At 37.6% G+C, this 19,893-nt stretch overlaps 1 protein-coding gene across 1 annotated transcript in view; it reads right to left on the bottom strand.

Annotated features, from left to right (window-relative positions):
- The window catches only part of PPIL4 (peptidylprolyl isomerase like 4), a 37,766-nt gene extending 19,546 nt beyond the window's left edge, over positions 1 to 18,220 (bottom strand). The window contains exons 1-9 of the mRNA XM_082633439.1: positions 18,103 to 18,220; positions 12,844 to 12,911; positions 12,692 to 12,756; positions 12,000 to 12,117; positions 11,263 to 11,405; positions 10,360 to 10,456; positions 9,493 to 9,609; positions 5,036 to 5,160; positions 3,476 to 3,542 (exon numbers count right to left, since the gene is read on the bottom strand). Of these exons, the coding sequence (XP_082489565.1) occupies positions 3,476 to 3,542; positions 5,036 to 5,160; positions 9,493 to 9,609; positions 10,360 to 10,456; positions 11,263 to 11,405; positions 12,000 to 12,117; positions 12,692 to 12,756; positions 12,844 to 12,911; positions 18,103 to 18,172 (870 nt within the window). The 5' untranslated portion in view covers positions 18,173 to 18,220. The remainder of the gene's footprint in view (positions 1 to 3,475; positions 3,543 to 5,035; positions 5,161 to 9,492; positions 9,610 to 10,359; positions 10,457 to 11,262; positions 11,406 to 11,999; positions 12,118 to 12,691; positions 12,757 to 12,843; positions 12,912 to 18,102) is intronic.
- Positions 18,221 to 19,893: the final 1,673 nt, after the last annotated feature.

Genomic DNA, 19,893 nt, shown 5'->3' with positions numbered 1-19,893 from the left:
TTTTTAACGAATTTTGCTGGGTCACCTGGCTATCTTATGCAAGAAAAATGAAATTTAACACGACACACATAACATACAAAAATCAAATTTCAGATCTAAATGGGAGAGATAATTTCACAACAAAGCTTCTAAAGATAGCATAGAGAATATTTTCATGATTTCAGGTAGGCAAACATCTTTAAAAATAGGCAATAAGGAAAAAAAGCTGACAAACTGAACTAAAAATTAGAAATTTCTGCTTATCAAAAGACACCACAGGGCTTCCCTGGTGGCGCAGTGGTTGAGGGTCCGCCTGCTGATGCAGGGGACGCGGGTTCGTGCCCCGGTCCGGGAGGATCCCACGTGCTGCGGAGTGGCTGGGCCCGTGAGCCATGGCCGCTGGGCCTGCGCGTCTGGAGCCTGTGCTCCGCAACGGGAGAGGCCGCGGCGGTGAGAGGCCCACGTACCGCAAAAAAAAAAAAAAAAAAAAAAAAAAGACACCATTAAGAAAGGGGAAAAGGCAATCCACTGAGCAGCAGACACCTTCAACACATACAACCAAAAAAAGAGTTTGTACCCAGAAAGTACAGAGAATTCTTACAAATCAATAAAAAGGCACAAACACCCGATCCCAAAGTGGCCAAGTCTTGAACAGGTACTTCATTTTTATAAAGGACATTTAAATGGCAATAAATGTATGAAAAGGGGCTCAGGCAGGAAAATGCAAAATAAAGCCACAATAAGATACCACTACACACCCACCAGAGTGGATAAAACTTAAAAGACCATACCAAGAGTTGGTAAAGCTACAGAATAATAGGGACTCCCATACATTGCTAGTGGAAGTGAAAATTAGGATAATCCCTTTGGAAAGCTGACTGGAATTATCTCCTGAAGCTACACCTACCCTATGACCCAGCAATTCCCTCTTGGATATATACCCAACAAAAATGCATACATCTGTACACTGAAAGACATGACAGAAAGGGTTTAGAGCAGCACCTTTCATAGTAGCCAAAACTGGGAAAGACCCAAATGTCCATCAACAGCAGACTGGAAATCTAAATAAGGTTATATACACACAATGAAATACCATATGGCAATGAAAATTTACATACACACAATAAAATACTATGTCAGTGAAAATTTACATACACACATAAAATACCGTATTTCCAATGAAAATTAACAAAAAAGTTAAAAGCTACATGCAGTAACGAACAAATCTCACAAATGTTAACACTGAGCAGAAGAAGCTAGACACCAAAAACACATATGGTGTTTACACTGATATCAAGTTTAAAATTAGACAAAATCTATGATATCAGAAGTAGCAGCAATGGGGAAGTTTGTGGAAGGGGACACAGGTGAGGCCTCTGGGATTCCAGTAATTTTTTTTCTGCTCGCGTTTTATTCCTTGACCTGGGTGGTGATTTACATGAGTGCATTAACTGTGATTAATTCATCAAGCTGTTCACTCGTGAGCTGCACGTTTTCAGCATGAATTTCATTCCTCAGTTTTAAAAAAATTTTGATCAGATTATTATCTGATTATTATTATCCAAATCAGATTATCCAAAGCATAGAGAACATGCAAAAAAGACTCAGTGATGGACACTTACAAAGAGGCTACCGCTCATGATAATTACAAAGCAGAATAATGTAGCTTAATCTAATTTTCAAGAAAAGAGAAAGGCTACAAAAGATTCACCTCAGGGACTCCCCCGGTGGCACAGTGGTTAAGAATATGCCTGCCAATTCAAGGGACACGGGTTCGATCCCTGGTCCGGGAAGATCCCACATGCCGCAGAGCAACTAAGTCTGTGAGCCACAACTACTGAGCCCGTGTGCCACAACTACTGAAGCCCGCATGCCTAGAGCCCGTGCTCCGCAACAAGAGAAGCCACCGCAATGAGAAGCCTGCACACCACAACGAAGAGTAGCCCCCGCTCGCCGCAACCAGAGAAAGCCCACGCTCAGCAACGAAGACCCAACGCAGCCAAAAATAAATAAATAAAAGATTCACCTCAAAAACTGAAATGTTGAATCATGATAAAGAATCCATAGATTCTAGAACCACTCTATGCCCTACAGTTGACCTGAGCTATGTATTCATGGCAAATGGGATACCTGCAGAAGATATTAGTCTATCTGCCATAAACAAAATGAAATTATGTTTGTAAGCAAATAAACAATATAATCTATGCTCAGTGATGGAATAACACGGTCAAGTTGACAAAAAGTATTCACAGCAAACTAAAGGTGGAGATCTCCTTTCTGCTAACACCAATGTACCTTGTAAATATTATTTCTGGTACACCTGACACAGTGTCTAGGTATAATGTGTTATGTGTCTGTCTTCCTCAACCCTCCATTATTCATCTTGTACCCCTAGGGCCTACTGCAGTGCCTGAAATATAAAAGGTGTTCGATAAGTACTTTGGAATAACTATAACTTAAAATGAGCTACTATTAGACATACTTCAGTCCAAAGCTGCAAAAAGAAATAACATAGCCTAGCAAAATGGCTAAACACATTGGGAACAGCATCAGGCATATCTAAGAGCAAATACAAGCTTTTGTATTTATTTATCAGATGAAGAAATGTGCAAAGAAGAAACAGAATTAATACAAATGTTCCTAGTCACTGTATAAGTCACATTTAAACTTGATGGGTTTTTTTTTAAAGAATTACACTAAATTTATGAGTATTAACAACATTTTAAATCTGAACAATTTTATAAATATGGGTGGTAGTTAATATTTGTTACATAAAATGTTAATTGAGTTATTAACTATTTCTTTGAAAATAAAACAGCGGACAGAAGGCTATGACATTCACTAGGTACATGATTTTAAACAAGTCACGCTACCACTGTGTGTCTCAGTTTACTTATTTGGAGAAGGAGGACAGTACCTATCTCAGAGTTGTGAGGATTAAATGCAGGTCAAATAGCATAATGCTTGCTTAAAGAAAATTACTTGAGTAACATAAGCTGTCATTCCTATTATAGATCTAGAGAGTACCATCTAATCTAATACTCAAGTTTTACTTATAAGGAAGATAATGCCTAGAAAGAATAATTCTAAATAAACTGCCAAATATCATAGAACAGTTGGTCAGTGATAGAGCTGAAATTAATATCTAGATCGTAACACCCAGATTGGTTCTCTATTACTCAATTATTATATCTACCTAAATAGCACTGAAAAATTATTTATCGAATGTGAAGAACTTTACCTAAAACTTTAAAATTTTAAAGATACATTCATGTAGGTTGAAACTGAACTTAAAGTAAAGATACATATATTGACATTGATAGATGTTAAATTTATCCCCTATTTGAATATAACAAAGTTATTTTTCTTGGGTGCCTAAAGAAAGGGCAAACTAATTTTCTAATCTTAGAGACTAGAAAAAGTTCTATATATTTTCACACTTTAATACCATAGAACAAAAAAAATACAAATTTAATATATCTATATTATGACCTACTTTTTCAAATTCAATAAAAGCATAACACAGGGATTCTCCAGTCTTCCAATCCCGGATAACTTCACAACTGAAAAAAAGTTTGGAAAAAAGCGACTTTAAAGAAAAAGCATTCACTCTTACTCTTCAAAAGTAAAAAACAAAATAAGCCAAAGTTAAATTCACAGAACTATATTTCTCCAAATCTCTTCAATAATAACTATTTTTAAAAAAATAGTTCACCAGTCTAGAAACTAAATTATCTAGATTCTACTATAAATGCCCTATCTAGGCCTACAATCCTAAATTCCCAAAACACCGAAGGAAGAATAAGATAAAAATATTTAATTTTCCTTTGGCAAAGGGAAATTACTGCTAAAAATCCTTTTAAATCGTAATTTATTTGTAGTCCAAATACAGATGAATTACAGATTATCTAATGTCACTGTAGAATAATGCACACACATTCATACATATACACATGTTTAGTAAACTTACGATTTGGGGGTTTTGAATTTTAATATAAACCAAGCTCAAATGTAATCGCATAAGTCTAGCTATTATACAGAACTAATCCATCTTAACCAAGTGAAAGGGCCAATAAGAATTTAAAGCACCTGGCTTAATCCTTTTTCCTCATGTATCTCAAGTCTCATTTTAAACACATGAAATGAAACAGGGATATAAAACATTGTGAGAGAAAAGGAAAAGTAATCACATTATAGCATATGGTTCAGCTGTTACAATATTTAAGTATATATTAAAATGTAAATATTGAACAAAGATCTAACCAAAATTATGATACAACCAAAGTAGTAGGCAGGGAGAATGAAGAGGGCAGGATAGAAATAGAGGTGAATCCTCATCTTCCCGAGCAAGAAGTTAGAATAGAATGTCTCCAATTTAAAAATAAGAAGTAGCAGTATAGGAAATATTTTTATAAAGATGATATATTATAAGTGAGTAGAGGAATAAAGTCAGGTAGTCTTTTATAGAAAGATTTTTCTTTCAATAGGAAGAATAAAGAATGGCTTCATAGAAGAAAAAACATGAAATGAAAGGAAATTCTAAACTTAAAACAATATTTTTAAATCAATTACAAAATATTCCCCTTTCTCACAGAAACACTAGCTTCATAAACTTTTGCATTAATAATACAAGGAAAATTAACCAAAAGAAAAACTTTAGAAAACTTAGATTCAAATTAATTTTGACATAGGTTGCTGGTAATTCTAGGAAGAATTTAAATGAGATAGATATTTAAAATATTAAAGAAGAATACTACAGAACTAGACTTAAACTGTTCCATTCACTTCCTGTTTTATAGCTGAAAATGTCTGTGCTGGGAGTGAGAGAATCATTCAATGTATAATGCATACACACACATTATAATATATATACACACATATATCTACGCATACACATTTACATACATGTTTTTCTTCCCTACTGTCCAACAGACTCATCTGTAAAACTCACCAGTATAAAATTCACTTTGAGTTCACAGACTCATCAAAAATGTTATTAGAAAACCACCAACAAATACCTAGCTTTTCTAAATCTTTCACTAATTCTAGAGACTACCTTCTTATTGGCCCAAATCTTGAGAATATTATCTCCAGATCTTCATCTGTGGTCACTGGATTCAATTTACACACAAAGAGCACATTTTCTGGAGGTTTAATATCTGCATCAGGTAGGTCTCCCACCTAAATGATAAATAAACAAGAAGATAAATCAACTCCTTTAGTTAATTCGCATTCTAAATATCCCGTATTTAGCCCACAATGCTGATTCCCTGAAATATCTAAATTTACATTATAAACTACAGGCTCAGGAAAAGAAATCTTAATAGATTTCAAAATTCAAAACTCCATGCTTCCTGGCAGTAACAATATTAATAGCCAAAATATTTACCAGACCCCTACTTTGTGTGAAGACCATGTTTGGCACTTCATATACATTACTGCCAATTCTTAAAACAACCATGCAATTTCCATTTTACTTTTCCTTGAGTAAAGTAAAATTCAAAAAGGTTAAATAACTAACTAGCCCAGGGTCACACAGTTGTAAGCAACAGAGTTGGGATTTGAACCCAGGTCTACCTGGCTTCAAAGTCCCAATTTTATCTCCACTTTTTCTTTCTTCAAGTATTTAATATATTTTTCAAAGAATTTATGTGAAGTATATCTAAGTTATGAAGCATGAAAATAAAAACACCCATGATGCCACCAACTAGCTTAAGAACTAAAATGTCCCCTGATCCCATTATCCCTCTGCCTCTCTCACCACAAATGAGCTTTTTGGTTTTCCTTTCTGGCCATTCCCTTACAGATCTTTATAGAGTTCTGCCACATAAGTATATACCCCTAAGTAACATTTGGTTAGTTTTACTTGTTTTTAAACTTCTGTAAAATACCGTCATGCTGAATCTAGCCTTTGGCAATAAGTAATGCCCAGTTCTTCTCCACATTATTGCTCAGGATGGAACACCAACAATTCCTGGATAGTGTTTCTAGCTTTTTAATCTCACCCTCACTATCATCTTCTACTTCAGTCAAACCAAAGTCAACTTCATGGTTAACTACTGTGCTGAGCCGAGCCTACCACTTCCTACTAAAGAACTAGAGAGGGTGACAGTAAGAGAAAAGCATGATATGATGATGGTGTTGCTTTCCTTGTGGGAAAAGTATGTTGACCATGAGCCTTTAGATGGGGAAACAATATATCTTCATACATATATTCAAAAACTCTCAGAGATGATTTCAGGTAAGATTACTATATAAAGTGTTTCCTCTTGGATAAACACATTAAAAAAAAGAGAGAGAAATCTTCGAAATCATAAACAGTAAGAAGCAACTGAGCCGGTAAGATCTGCTCAGTGTCTCTGAAGTCTATCAAAAGATAGCAATAACCTATGCCCAATAAGCAGCATTACAACATATATGGGGAAGAGCAAATCAGTAAAAATCCCCAAAGGCACCTATAACGGCAGAAATACATCTAATGGAAGCACAAATGAGAAAAAAAGTTAATGAGTTAAAAAAGAACTTGTTATACTACTTAGTCAAAGATAACTTTAAAATACTACAAGGAAATTTAACATATTCATAAGCTATGAAGGTCAAAACAATATTGCAAAACACTAGCTGAATTACCATTACATTATATACAAATAAAGAGAAACTGATGTTCTTAGAAAATAGAGGAAACTTGTTAATTGTGAGAATTGAAAGGACACAGGATCACCTAATGGAACAGCTAAACTCCAAAACACTGACAACACCAAGTGCTAACAAGGATGTAGGACAGGAAGTCTCATTCTTGCTGGTGTGAATGCAAGATGGTAATGCAAGTTGGAAGAGAATTCGGCCGTTTCTCACAAAGCTAAACCATACAATCCAGCAATTGTGCTCCTAGGTATTTACTCAAATGAGTTAAAAATTATGTCCACACGAAATTCTACATACAAATGTTTATAGCAGCTTTATTCATATTTGCCAAAACTCGGAAGCAACCAAGATATTTAATAGGTGAATGGATAAACAAACTGTGGTAGACCCATATGAAATATTATGTAACTATCAAGAGAAATGAGCTATCAAGCCATGAAGAGACACGGAGGAACCTTAAGTATATGTTGCTAAGTGAAAGAAGCCAATCTGAAAAGGCTACACACTGTATGATTCCAATTATATGACATTCTGGAAAAGGCAAAACTATGCAGACAGTAGAAAAAGATACTGGTTGCCAGGAGTTAGGGGGATGAACAGGTGGAGCACAGAAGACTTTCAAGGCAGTGAAACTATTCTGTACAAAACATGGCATTTGTCAACACAAAGAGTGAATCCTAATGTAAATTATGGATTTTAGTTAATAATAATTTAACAATATTGGCTCACCAATTGTAACAAATGTACCACACTAATGGAAGATGCTAATTAAAAAGGTAAACTGTTGGGGAGGGTGAAGGGAGTACATAGGAACTCTCTGTACTTCTTGTTCAACTTTTCTGTAAATCTAGAACTACTCTATAAAATAAATGCTATTTATTAAAAACAAAACAAGAAAAGGAATCCACAAGTCCATATTGATAATGAATATATGATAAGTAGAGATAATAAAGGAGTACTCTTCCTTACAAAAGAAGGCAGGCTGACAAGTGTGGAAAAAATGGCAGAGTTGGGAAATCACCACTTTGCACCCATCAGAGTCAAGATTGGTTCAAGCAATAGTCACGGATGGCTAAGAAATCCAGAGGGACAGTTTGACAAGGAATAAGATATCTGAAGGTCTCAAAGTGCCTTGCTACAGATGGCTTATTAGTTGCAAGGGGAAAACAGAAACTATGTAGTGGAGACCCCAGACAATGGATTACCTTGACCAAGTGATCAAAATGAACACTTTCCAATGAGAGGCAGATGGATATTATCCACCTCCAGATGTGACATCTGAGAAGGATACAATGTCACCTATGTAGTACTCTGGCTGTGGGTGTATAACCTGAATCTTAATCACAAGGCAACAGCAGATAAACCTAAATTGAAGAATATTCTACAAAATAAATGACCTGTATTCTTCAAAAATGTTAACGTAATGAAAAACAAGGCAAGTTAAGGAATTCTTCCAGTAAAGAGATTAGAGCAACATGACAACTAAATGCAACAGATGATTGATCATGAGCTGGATTCTAGACTGGAAGGAAAAAAAAAGCTATGAAGGATATTACTGAAGTAACTGACAAAACTGCAATGTAGACTGTAATTTCTATCAATTTTAAATTTCATGATTTTGATATCTATACTGTGAATATGTAGGATAATATTGTTGCTCTTAGGAAATACACACTAATGAAAGAGAAAAGATATCTGCACCGCAATTTCAAATGGTCCTCCCAGAACAGTATGTGTGTATGTGCATGTATATAATCAGAGACAGAGAGGGAGAGGAGAGAGAGAGAGAAAATGAATGATCAAAGCAGATGTGGCAAAATGTTAAAAATGGGTGAATCTGGGTAAAAGGTATATAGAAGTTGTCTGCGTTATTTGTAATTTTTCTGTAAATTTGAAATTATCTGAAAATAAAAAGTTTAAAGAATATGTTAACTCCTCTTAATCTGGCATAAACTTTCTATACTTTGTTGATGAAAGCTCTGATGATAAGCTCATGTTCTTTCCCTTATAAATCACTTACTCTTGCTGCCCAGGTGCTCAAAGGGTTTTTCTTTTAAGTCCAGTAATTTTCTTAGAATTTGTCTTGGTGTTGGCTATTCTGGGTCAATATTCTCAGATAACACAGTGTGCTCATTAAACTGTATATTTTTAATTTTTTTTAATTCAGTAAAGTTTTCTTGAATTATAATCTATAGTATTTGTTCCTTCAGACTAGTGATGCTAATACAAATTTTAAAACAGATAATGAACCTGAAAGCTCTACTATATAAAATAATGATAGTAATAAAAACTTAATTATTATCCATCCATTCCAATATTATTGATGACCTACTATGTGAAAGGTATACCTATTCCACAAAAATAAGAAATGGAAAAAATGCCTAGTAGGTCAACTAATCATGTACTGAATAACTGTTCCCCAAACGACTTCATATTGCTAGTAATACAGAAAAGAGTATACTTTACAGTGTTCAATTTCTGCCCAGGTTTTATCCTGTACTTAGTATTTTACTCTTTAATCTCAATACTTGAGATGTACAAAGAATGATTCTCTAATATACTTAAAATTCAGTCCAAGAAACTCTTTAAAAATGAGATGAGTATAAACAACTGAAACCCAATTAATATTTGTAAGCTGGATATCCACTTCGCATTTTTTTAAAAAGGCACTTAGCACTATATTAATAGTGGAATCAAATCTGTTTACTTTCATATGTGATATTATGTCATACAAAATTTAATCCAGAAAAAAACTCTTAGCTAAATTTTTTAATATTTTAAAGACTATCAAAAAGTCAGAAATAAACTCACAATGAGTATGTATTAAATATATTGCTGAAAAACTATTCGAAAAAGTAATTATCTTACCATTTCTAGTAGAATAGCTTGAGTTTTGGCCTCTTTTTCTGCCTTTATTTCTTCGACTTCTTCAGCCGATCTTCCTTTGAAATCATCAATTTCTTCATCTGCTCCTATTCGACCACTCTGTTAAGGCAGAAGTTACTCATACATATATTTAAAGAATAGAAAAATCTAAGAAACATGAGAGACATTATGCTTTATTCTTAGTTCCATCAAATGTGTTAGAACATTTGTTTCACAAATGTGAAACAAACTTACAAACCTCTGAAAATTGATTTAGATGAATTCAATAATACTAGCCAGACTAGACATCTAATTTATTTTAATATCAAAATAAACATTTATATAGGAACTACCTGGTATCCAACTAAGTGCTGAATACAGAAGATAAATGATCTTAGAAATTAAGCATTAAATCCCAACTATAAAGATAAATTCAGCTTTGAGGAGGCCTCATATGCAGAAATTTTTACCTTAAAAGATCTGAGGGAAAAAGTCTCCATTATGCCACAGAAATTTCTGGGTTTTAGCCTGGCTCAAAAGTATCCCCAGTTGAAAAGTTCCTTCACAAGCTGATAATTTAATTTAGCCTTAAAGCTACACTCCTATCTAGAGTTAAGAGATAAGAGAAATATTTCCCCAAGGTATTCATATAAGCTTCCAGAGCTAAGGAAAGAATATTAGGGAAATAAAAAGATAAGTAGAAAAATGAGTATCTCCCTGGAAGAGAAAAAAGAACTCTAAACTTGTCCTAGTATTATTGATCAAGCAAGATAATCATTCTGAAGAAATAAGTTTTAATAAGGTAAAAAGCAAATTTTATGCAAAACATTAATATGTATGTACATTCAATCACAAGAAGACTCTACTTACATCTAGTTGTTCCCTTGTAGGTTCTGGTGATCGATCAGGAATTAACAGATCAGGAGGATCATCAAATGGATCATCTAAAATCACTGTATGATTTATCCTTACAAAATAAATCCAAGTCAAACGTTACATTTATGTCTTTTCAGAATCCATGTTTTACTTTCTATAAAAATTATAACAAATATCTTAAGTATCCCTAACACCAAAAAAACCCATAAGCTCTTAAATTTTATTGCACAAGGATATTACTAGTGTATACTTTCACAATTAGTGTTACTGTTTTTGATTGTTTGATATTATATATTGTATTTATTACTCTGCATTACGCTAAGATGTAATATAAATGACTAAATCTTAGTAATTTTGTCATATCTCTCAATAATCTGCATTTTTTAAAAGCTAAAGGATTAATAATTCCTCCCAACATAAGCATTTATAATTAGTACAGGTATTTTTTTTTCTAATTAATTAATTTATTTTTGCTGTGTTGGGTCTTCGTTTCTGTGCGAGGGCTTTCTCTAGTTGTGGCAAGTGGGGGCCATGCTTCATCGCGGTGCGCGGGCCTCTCACTGTCGCGGCCTCTCTTGTTGCGGAGCACAGGCTCCAGACGCGCAGGCTCAGTAGTTGTGGCTCACGGGCCTAGTTGCTCCGCGGCATGTGGGATCCTCCCAGACCAGGGCTCGAACCCGTGTCCCCTGCATTAGCAGGCAGATTCTCAACCACTGCGCCACCAGGGAAGACCCACAAGTATTTTTTTAAATAAACGTCTTCTCTATTATAAAGATTCTTATAGTCACACATTTTAGAATTATCCAAAAACCAGTCCTACATATGCCATCCCCATTACCTGTCAAACATCACATATAAAACACTCTAGTACATTTCAATACTAAACTATAACCATACCTGATATCTTGATATGGTACAAAGTCCTTATCAACAAAGGTCTCATTAATTTTCTTAATTATGTCCATGCCTTCTGTCACCTCACCAAACACTGTATGAACACCATCAAGGTAATCTAGATTATCTCCTGTTGTAATAAGAAACTATATAGAAAGACATAGAATAAATACAAATATATATATAATTCAAACTGAAATCAGTTACAAAAGACTACATTAATTACATGAATTCTCACCTACTTGTCACTACTACTAAGTATAAGGCACAAAGCTTAAACATAAAATATCAATAAATACAGATACTCTGATTGTTTAAAATAGTTGAACAAACCAAATCTCAGTTTTTTCACATGTAAACTGTGAGGGAAAAAAAGCACCTACTCCAATGGGGCTGTTGTGACAATGAATGAAAGGTGCTCAGCATGACCTGTTTTGAAATAAGTAATCAATACTGAAACGGGCCACAGTGTGAACAGTGATATTCCAGGAATGGTGGGATTGTAGGTAATGTTATTTTCATCTTTGTGCTTTTCTGTATTTTCTAAATTCCTCCCAATGGACATGCTTTACTTTTAAAAGAACAAAATAATAAGGATTTTTTTAACATAGGAAAAAATAGTGTCATTTTTTTCTTCTAACAAATATCTTTGATTGAAATTCTCTCATTACTAGAAAGTTTACAAAGATAATTTTGTGGGTTCCCTGCAGCAAAACTCATCTCCTCTCCCATTTCCTAACCTGAGATCCATGCTGATCACTGCCATTGTTCACCATGGACACAGTGCCCTTCTTCTTGTGCTTAATTCTTGGCACTTTTTCAGCATCGAAAAAGCTTGCTTGATCACCATACAGTTGACTAAAAATACATATAATAAGGTTATAAAATATAAGTATACTCAACATGAAATATAAAACTACTAGGGTTACATATAGGGCACTAGGGTTAACATATAAGGTTACCATTTGTTTTTGGTTTTTTTCGGCTGCGCGCATGGCTTGCGGGATGGAACCCGTGCCCGCTGCAGTGGAAGGGGAGAGTCTTAACCACTGGACCGCCAGGGAAGTCCCAGGCTACCATTTCTTTATAGAAATACCACTATGATTCAAAATATTCCTTTTATTTGCGATAGACATTTATGGAACTTGGGAAAAATCTATATTTGAACCACATTTTAAAATGCAGACAGAAATATGCTACTTAACAGGGCCTCTCACTGTTGTGGCCTCTCCCGTTGCGGAGCACAGGCTCCAGACGTGCAGGCTCAGCGGCCACGACTCACGGACCCAGCCGCTCCGCGGCACGTGGGATCTTCCCAGACTGGGGCACGAACCCGTGTCCCCTGAATCGGCAGGCGGACTCTCAACCACTGTGCCACCAGGGAAGCCCGAGGCAATTCTATTTTTACTCATTTGAAAATAAAAGAACTTACCCAAAAACTGACTCTCCTCCACGGCCAGTCCCTGTAGGATCACCAGTCTGTATGATAAAATCCCTCTATAATATATAGGATACTTTGTTAATTCAGAGAGCTTGCTAGATAGTTCCAATAACGAAGAACATGACTAATATCCACCAACTCACCTGTACATTGTGAATAAGGCAATAATTGTAATATTTTATTTTGCACAACTTCAGGAAATTCAAGCAAGCTGAAAGAAAGTAAATAGTAAATTTATCACAGTAGTTCACAAATATATTTTTAACCAAGTAAAAGCACAGTTAGTACAGTTTAATTTCTAAGTTACCACACAAAAACTTCCCCAAATGGTCAAATGTCCAAAGCCATTGAAAAAGGTAGTAATCCTAGAAAAAGGCAATATGTTTTAAATTATCATTTTATTCTCTTTTTCTTTGGATTTCTTGGGCATCTGAACTGTATAGAAAACTGAAACTTATCTGGAATAAGCAATCATTTTGTTGATGAACTGATTTTGTAAGAGAAAAAAAAAACTGAAAAGGACACTATGACTGCAAAGGATCTAGCAGACTATCTGAAAACAGGTACAGATTATTTATATTAGAGAAGACAAAATATCTGGGACCATTTTTTTCCACAATGATTAAATAGCCCTTCATAAAAATCTATATACTTATCATGTACCATGTTTTGTAAATAAACTCACTCATTTACCCAATAAACACTGACTGAGAATCTATCTGGGACCATTTTTTTCACAATGATTAAACAGCCCTTCATAAAAATCCATATACTTATCATGTACCATGTTTTTTTAATAAATTCACTCATTTATCCAATGAACACTGACTGAGAATCTTCTAAGTACCTGTCACTGTTGTTAGGTCAAATGCCATTAAATCTCGATCTCTGCCCTTAACAAGTTTATAGTCTAGTTGTAGAGAAACATGCTAACAACTTCTCAAGGCACTAAGCTAGAAACCAAACAGACAGAAAGACATATGAGGTGGTCCCTGCCCTCAAGGAGCTTATACTAAACTAGGGTCCTTTCACCTGAACACAAATAGTTACAATAGTGGGCACACCTGATAATACCATCTGTGCACTTAAATGATACAAAGTTTAAAAGTGGTTTTAAATATGCCACACAAGTTGAAAAGAGATTGTTTCTGGCTGGGGAAATGAGAAGACCTTCTGGAGGCTTAAGGGAGCATTAAAAGAACTGGATTGGCAGAGAGTAGAGAGTGGGCATTTCAAGCTGGGAAGACATTATGAAATACCCTGGAAGTGGGAATTTAAATGTTTTGGGGAGGGTCCAGGAGACTAGTCTAACTTCTATAACTTCTCCAGTGACACAGAGGAATAGAGGATTAAAAAGCTGGAGAGGTAAGATGGAGCCAAGTTATTGGAGGTTGTTGAATATCAGGCTTTTGATCATTTTTCTAGAAAAAAAATGTATTCCTGGAGTTACCGTTAAACATATAGGAGTAGTCCTTTAACTAGAAAACAAAAATGATGAATCTAAGTAGTGATCAACAATGGTTGCCAAAATCTTTAGGTGAAAAGCTAATGGGAACACTATAACAGATATATCAGGTAGACAGGCCTGAGCCACTAACCAATTTTAACATCACAAAAAGATCCAACCAGACATCAAGTGCCTCCTGAATGTGATGCAGCTGGAAGTACAGACTACCTGATATGAAATATCCTTGCCAAAAACATTAAACCTGAATCTGATCAAGGCTCTGGATCTAAGTAGCAATTCATGAGAAATAGAAGGGACAGAATAAAATACTAAAAGATACAACAGGGATAAAATGGGTCAAATCCAAAATGAGAAAAATCTACAAATGACCCAGGTTCTTTCTCAAAAATTTTTCAGGGAAAAAAGGGGGGTGGGGGGATCTTACAGATTAAAAGATATTTAAGAGATGTATCAACCAATATAATATATGGACCTTCTTACAAGACTAGACTAAACACACTCTTATCATACAATCCAGCAATCATGTTCCTTTGCATTTACCCAAAGGATCTGGAAACAGGTCTATGCAGAAACTTGCACACGGATGTTTATAGCAGCTTTATTCATAACTGCCAAAATTTGGAAGCAATCAAGATGTCCTTCAGTAAGTGAATGGATAAATAATCTGTGGTACAACCAGACAATGAAATATTATTCAAGGCAAAAAGAATTGAGACATCAAGCCATGAGAAGACGGGGACACCTAAAATGCATTACTCAGTGAAAGAAGTCAATCTGAAAGGCTACATACCGTATGGTTCCATCTGTATAACATTCTGGAAAAAGCAAAACTATGGACACAATAAAAGATAAGTGGTTGCCAGGAGATGCGGGGGGCGGGGAATGAACAGGCAGAGCACAGAGGATTTTTAGGGCAGTGAAATTACTCTGTATGATACTGTAATGGTGGATACATGTCACTATACATTTGTCCAAAGCCACAGAATGCACACCACCAAGAGTGTACCCTAACATAAATAATGGACTTTGGGTGATAATGATGTGTCAATACAGGTTCATCAAATGTACCACTGTAGTAACAAATGTAAAGTATGTACCATGTTACATGGTAGAAACATTACAAATGTATTACAAATGTACCATTCTGGTGGGAGGTAGGACAATGGCAGAGGCCTGTGCACTGGGGGTAGGGGGAATATGGGAAATCTCTGTACCTTCACCTCAGTTTTGCTATGAACCTTAAAGTGCTTTAAAAAAATAAAGTCTTAGGCTTCCCTGGTGGCGCAGTGGTTGGGAGTCCGGCTGCCAATGCAGGGGACACGGGTTCGAGCCCTGGTCTGGGAAGATCCCACATGCCGCGGAGCAACTAGGCCCGTGAGCCACAACCACTGAGCCTGCGCATCTGGAGCCTGTGCTCCGCAGCGAGAGAGGCCGCGACAGTGAGAGGCCCGCGCACCGCGATGAAGAGTGGCCCCCGCTTGCCACAACTAGAGAAAGCCCTCGCACAGAAACGAAGACCCAACACAGCAAAAATAAATAAATTAATTAATAAACTCCTACCCCCAACATCTTCTTTAAAAAAGAAAAATAATTACCTTTAAAAAATAATAATAAATAAATAAATAAATAAATAAAGTCTTAATTTTAAAATGGGGTGGGGGAGAACCTATAGATTAAAAGATATTTAAGAGGGACTTCCCTGGAGGTCCAGTGGTTAAGACTCTGCGCTTCCAATGCAGGGGGTGAGGGTTCCATCCCTGGCGGGGGAACTAAGATCGCCCAAGCTGAGGGGTGCGGCAAAATAAATAAATAAATAAATAAAAATAAAAATTTAAACATCCAGTGGACTGGGGCTATAAAGGAAACATTTCACAACTGTTAAACAGAAGCTGATCATCAGCACACGACGGTTCATTTACATGATTCTACTTCTGTGTATGTTTCAAGTTTTCTATAATAAAAAGGTTTTTAAAAAAAAGAAAAAGAAAGGAGAGAAGGAGGGAGGAAAAAAGAAAAATAAGTCTGGATATATTTACTATAAATTGATAAGTAGTTACATATAGAAGTAGATACCCAATCACATGCTTACAAATACATACAAATAGGGTGGACTTATGTTTTTAGTGTCCCAAGCTATCTTTGCAGAAACACTGCTTGTCCATTTTGTCCGTGTTAATTAGGTGAGATAACCCTACCTCCCCTTTAGTCTCTCATAGTTCTACGGAAAAGGGCCCACTCACTTGCCAGGTGCTGCTCCACATGGAGAGTGTCAAAGTCAAAGGAAAGCAAATCCAAGGGATGAAAAATATAATTCCCTATAAAATCCTGTTTACCCCCTGGTCCTGCCATCCTTAAAGCTTACCCCAGTAACATGAGGCAATCAACTGTTTTCTTTAAGCCAGTTTGTGCTGAGTTTCTATCACTTGCACAAAGAATCCTAATACAACACATATATTTGCATTACTCGATATAAGCAACCTTTGGTGTCTGCCCTCAAAGTGTCAGGCACTGCAGTAGGTGCTCAGGATATAGAGACAATTAAGACACAGTCCCTATTCTCTTAAGAGTTTATATTCTTGAGAGGAGACCAAGACTTGCAAATTAATTCCAGGAAAATAGGTAAATGTATAACAAAATATGTACTGTGATTTATAAAAGACCTGAGACAGAACACAAGAAACCAATCGAACTCTGCTTAGGGACACTGGAGAGTTTCACAAAAGAGATCATGCTTGATCTGAAAGTTGAATAATAAGCAGGAACTTTGCCAAAAGGACAACAGCGGAGAGAAATGCGGGGTAGAGGCAACAGTATGAGAAAGGCATAGAGGTATGGCTGAGTGTTGAGGGGTGGCGGTAAGTGAGCGTGGGATAAAGTGTAGCACGTCAGAAGGCACTCATGGTACCATATTGCAGCTTGTTTCATCTTCTTTCACAGACTGCATTCCATGGGGGCAGGACCCTGATTGTAACTAAACTCTCCTAGTCTCCAGCTTCTCCCCGCTCTGAAACATTCTCCACACTGCTACTTATTATCGTCCTAAAACAAGAAGTTTGCCATGCCTCCATCCCGCTCTTAAACTCTTCAAAGACTCTGGGCTTCAGTAGGATACACAAGGCTGTTCACGACCTGACCTAACCTAAAAACGTAAACAATCAGACTCGCAGTCTGCCATTCCACTGTCAAGCCACGCGGATCTACTTGCTATTTACAGAAAATTCCAAGCAAACAAGAAAACCCTCGCTCCCACTCATCTTTCAAAGAGCTAGTTCAAGTGCTCTGATTTCTTTGCTAGCTTTGCTTCTCCCCGCCCCCTGCCAAAATTACACCCTCCTCTGGTTTCCATGGCAACTTACACATTCTTCCACTACAACGCTTAAGAAATTAAATGGGTTGCGGCGCCTATTTCCCCCAATGGAAAATTAGACCCTCAAGGGTAAGAGGCCCATCCTACGGCTTGGCACAAAGTCTCGCATAGTGGGCGATCAATGAGTATTTGCTAAGGTTGGGTGCACACCTCTGGACAGCCCTTCCTCCAGCCACGAGGGATGCCCACACTCACGGCTCCAAGCCCATCCTCCGTGCTTTCATCAGGATATACTGATTACACACCAAGGAATACTGCTTGCTTTCCTCTGACTAGTGAAAAGCAGTAAAGCCGCAAAAGCTATGGGCATTGTATATGCTGCATTACACACACACACACACACGCATTTAATAACCACAAGCACCCGCCACCCGGACCCAGCACCAGATGTGGAGAAAGGCTGCTCCTCAAAAAAACTTTTCAACCAAGGCCCGCTAATAAAACAGCGCAGTCGCGGGCACCATCAGCCCAGAAGCTCCAACCAGTCCACGGGGACCTGGCAGAAAAGGCAAAGTGGGGAAAGCAGATAGCGGCCCGGCGGAGAGGTGAGCAGGGACCGGGTCTCACCGCGCGGCCGCTCCTCCGTGTACAAGTCGATGACGACATCGCCCAAGGTGGTCTCCAGCAGAACCGCCATGGCGCCCGCTCCTCCTCTGCAACAAGCCCCAGGGGTGACAGGCGGAGCCCGACGTCAACTACGCTAGGCGTCACCCTCGGCGCGACGCCTTTTACATCATCCCTCCGGCGACAACGCCCCCTTCCGGGAGGCTTCTTTGGGCGGATCTGGTCGGTGCCCCGCCTCCCCCGGCTGTCGGGCGGTGCCCTGGGTCCCGCCCATGGCGCGGCCCTTTTGAAAAGCGTCCTTAGCCCTTGGCGACTGGCGCGGAAGCCTGTCACTCAAAGGGGCTTCTGTGAAGGATTTGTGACTCTTTTGTGTCCATCTCAAGAATGGGGCGCTCTTGCACTGTTGGTGGGAATGTAAACTGATACAGCCACTGTGGAGAACAGTATGGAGGTTCCTTAAAAAACTAAAAATAGTTACCATACCACCCAGCAATACCACTCCTGGGCATATACCCTGAGAAAACCATAATTCAAAAAGAGTCATGTACCACAATGTTCATTGCAACACTATTTACAATAGCCAGCACATGGAAGCAACCTAAGTGTCCATCAACAGATGAATGGATAGAGAAAATGTGGCACATATATACAATGGAATATTACTCAGCCAAAAAAGGAACGAAATGGAGTTATGTGTAGTGAGGTGGATGGACCTAGAGTCTGTCATACACAGTGAAGTAAATCAGAAAGAGAAAAACAAATACCGTATGCTAACACATATATATGGAATCTAAAAAAAAAAAAAAAAAGGTTCTGAAGAACCTAGAGGCGGGACAGGAATAACGACTCAGACGTAGAGAATGGGTTTGAGGACACAGGGAGGGGGAAGGGTAAACTGGGACGAAGTGAGAGAGCGGCAAGGACATATAGACACTACCAAATGTAAAATAGATAGCTAGTGGGAAGCAGCCACATAGCACAGGGAGATCAGCTTGGAGCTTTGTGTCCCCCTAGAGGGATGGGATAGGGAGGGTGGGAGGGAGGGAGACCCAAGAGGGAGGGGATATGGGAACATATGTATATGTATAGCTGATTCGCTTTGTTATACAGCAGCAACTAACACAACAATGTAAAGCAATTATACTCCAATAAAGATGTTAAAAAAAAAAAAAAAGAACGGGGTGGACCTTTTTTTTAATGCTCCTCAGGCCCCCCCTTCATCGCAGTGCGGGCGGTGGGGGGGTGGGGGTGCGGAACCGCGGCGCCACCTTCCCCTGACCTGTTGGGACAACCACTCGGAGTTTCCTAGTTGGTCTCTTTTTATCTCCCAGAATAAGAAACTTTAGGCCTTAAAGGCAGAATTTGCTACCCAGAAAGATGGTTAACAGGCAGTTCTTTCCTGGCTAATTGTATCTAGGGAAAAGACTATACCTGATACAGCAGCAGGTGATGGGTGGGTCCTTAGTGCAACAAGCTAAAGATGGTAGGCTTCAGCCTGTATCTCTACTGGTTTTATCAGTAATCTTGATGAAATAAGAGAAAACAATTGTAAGGCAAGACAAAGAAGTTCAAGATCAATGATTGTAGTAGTGTAACTCTAAATGTGAGAAGAAGCAACAATAGGGAACATTTCCTGGACCATAACAGACTAGTAAGACAGGTGGTCTAGAGGCTTTGGGCTACTGTTAACAGGGTCTAGTACGGTAATAGCTCATTGAGTGGCCTATCAACGAAATCCTCGCTTGACCTGGGAATGAGCATTCCTAGCACCCCGGGATAAATTGGTCATGAAAT

The sequence above is a fragment of the Mesoplodon mirus genome, assembly GCF_964341445.2.
Source record: "Mesoplodon mirus genome assembly, chromosome: 10".
NCBI lineage: Eukaryota > Metazoa > Chordata > Mammalia > Artiodactyla > Ziphiidae > Mesoplodon > Mesoplodon mirus.
The sequence above is the reverse complement of the archived record's forward strand: the minus strand, read 5'-3'. Positions and strand labels throughout refer to the sequence as shown.